General features: G+C 48.1%; 1 protein-coding gene across 1 annotated transcript; it reads right to left on the bottom strand.

Annotated features, from left to right (window-relative positions):
* Window positions 1-363: 363 nt before the first annotated feature.
* On the bottom strand, window positions 364-1146 carry LOC133049962 (keratin-associated protein 24-1). The gene has a single exon (XM_061134045.1). The coding sequence runs from the start codon at window positions 1135-1137 to the stop codon at window positions 364-366; it is 774 nt and encodes a 257-aa protein (XP_060990028.1). The 5' UTR covers window positions 1138-1146.
* Between the last annotated feature and the right edge of the window lie 254 nt (window positions 1147-1400).

The following is a 1400-nucleotide window of genomic DNA, read 5'->3' as shown; positions in this document are numbered from 1 at the left end:
TGCTGGAATCACTAGTCAGACCAAGGAGACTCCACTTCAGCAGGAAAGGTCACAGACAGTCGCATTGGCAGACAAGCCACGGTGACAGCCCAAATCAGAAAGCTGTACTGCCCTGCATTTCATATGGAATCTTTTCAGAGTGTCCAGCATATTCGGTCTCAGAAACAGTAACACTACCTTCAGGGTCAGCTTTCAACACAAAGGACATTAAGAGAGCAACAGAAAAAAAAGCTATCAGGGGGTACTGGTTGTGGTGAAAAAGTCCTGGAGTTATATCTGAGGTTAAAGGAATATGATTCTTGAGATACATAAAGTAATCAGCAGAATATTAAAGAGGGTGGCACCTCCACCTTGGGACAATTTCTAGCAGCTATAATTGCAATAAGTTGATCGGTAGCAATTCAGAGGTCTACAACCACCATATAAATACCTCAGAGGAGGGAATGAACTCGGTATAGAGCTCAGAGACCGGAAGTTTCTTGAAAAATAGCTCAGTGGGGGGCATCCCCTGTGCCAATTGTATGGACGTTGGCAATTTCTTATTAAATAGTTTTGGCGTTGGCAGCTGTTGGTGATATATCGTGATGGTGAGAAGCCACTGGGTATGAAGCCAAGATTTTGGTAGCCTCTGTACCCAAAACTACCCAGTCTGTAGTGGCTTAGGGGCTGGAAGCTCTCGGATAAGCAGTTAAGTTGCCCAAAGCATTTGAAGCCATTGCCAAGGGTCTGGCAAGCTTTAGATGCACATGGGCTGGGGGTGCAGCCATCAGATATATACCCCTTGGTTTCAGGGCACGGATTGCAGCTGGGGCTGGCTCCAACGTTGGTCGTTTCACGGGCACTGCAGGGTTGGCCCCCTGTTGGAGAGTTGCAGGGCACAGAGGTGTTTGATCGGTCACAACTGGTGGTGCAGGTCTTGGGCTCAGAACTGGGAGAGTCACAGCTTGGTACTTCCCCACAAGTTTCTTGGCAGTTATGCAGCAGCCAGAGATTCCCGTGGTAGCTACTGGGCAGGCTGAGCCCAAACGTAGGGCTTACATCGCTGGAGCAGAGAGCAACAGACGCAGTCACTGGGAAATAACAGTGAGTTCTGTAGGCTATACCACTACAGTTCCCAGGATAGCCTAGAAAAGCCATGGAGCCTGAATGGATGTTCAGCGATGGCCGTGAAGATATGGCGAGCCTGTGGCTTCACGCCCTTTTATATCTTCCCTGGGGACTGTCTGCATCCTCCCCAGACTCTCTTCCTTCTCGCTGCCTGGGACAATAACATGGCAACATTTCATTAGTGTGATGTTTAGTGACAGCTGCCGATGTCTTCACACTCATATTAAAGCAAGTTTATTTTGATTCTTCAAAGTTATCTATAATCACCACGCTGACCATCACCCATCACTCAT

The sequence above is a fragment of the Dama dama genome, chromosome 31, assembly GCF_033118175.1.
Source record: "Dama dama isolate Ldn47 chromosome 31, ASM3311817v1, whole genome shotgun sequence".
Lineage (NCBI taxonomy): Eukaryota > Metazoa > Chordata > Mammalia > Artiodactyla > Cervidae > Dama > Dama dama.
This window is presented reverse-complemented; position numbering and strand designations above follow the sequence as displayed.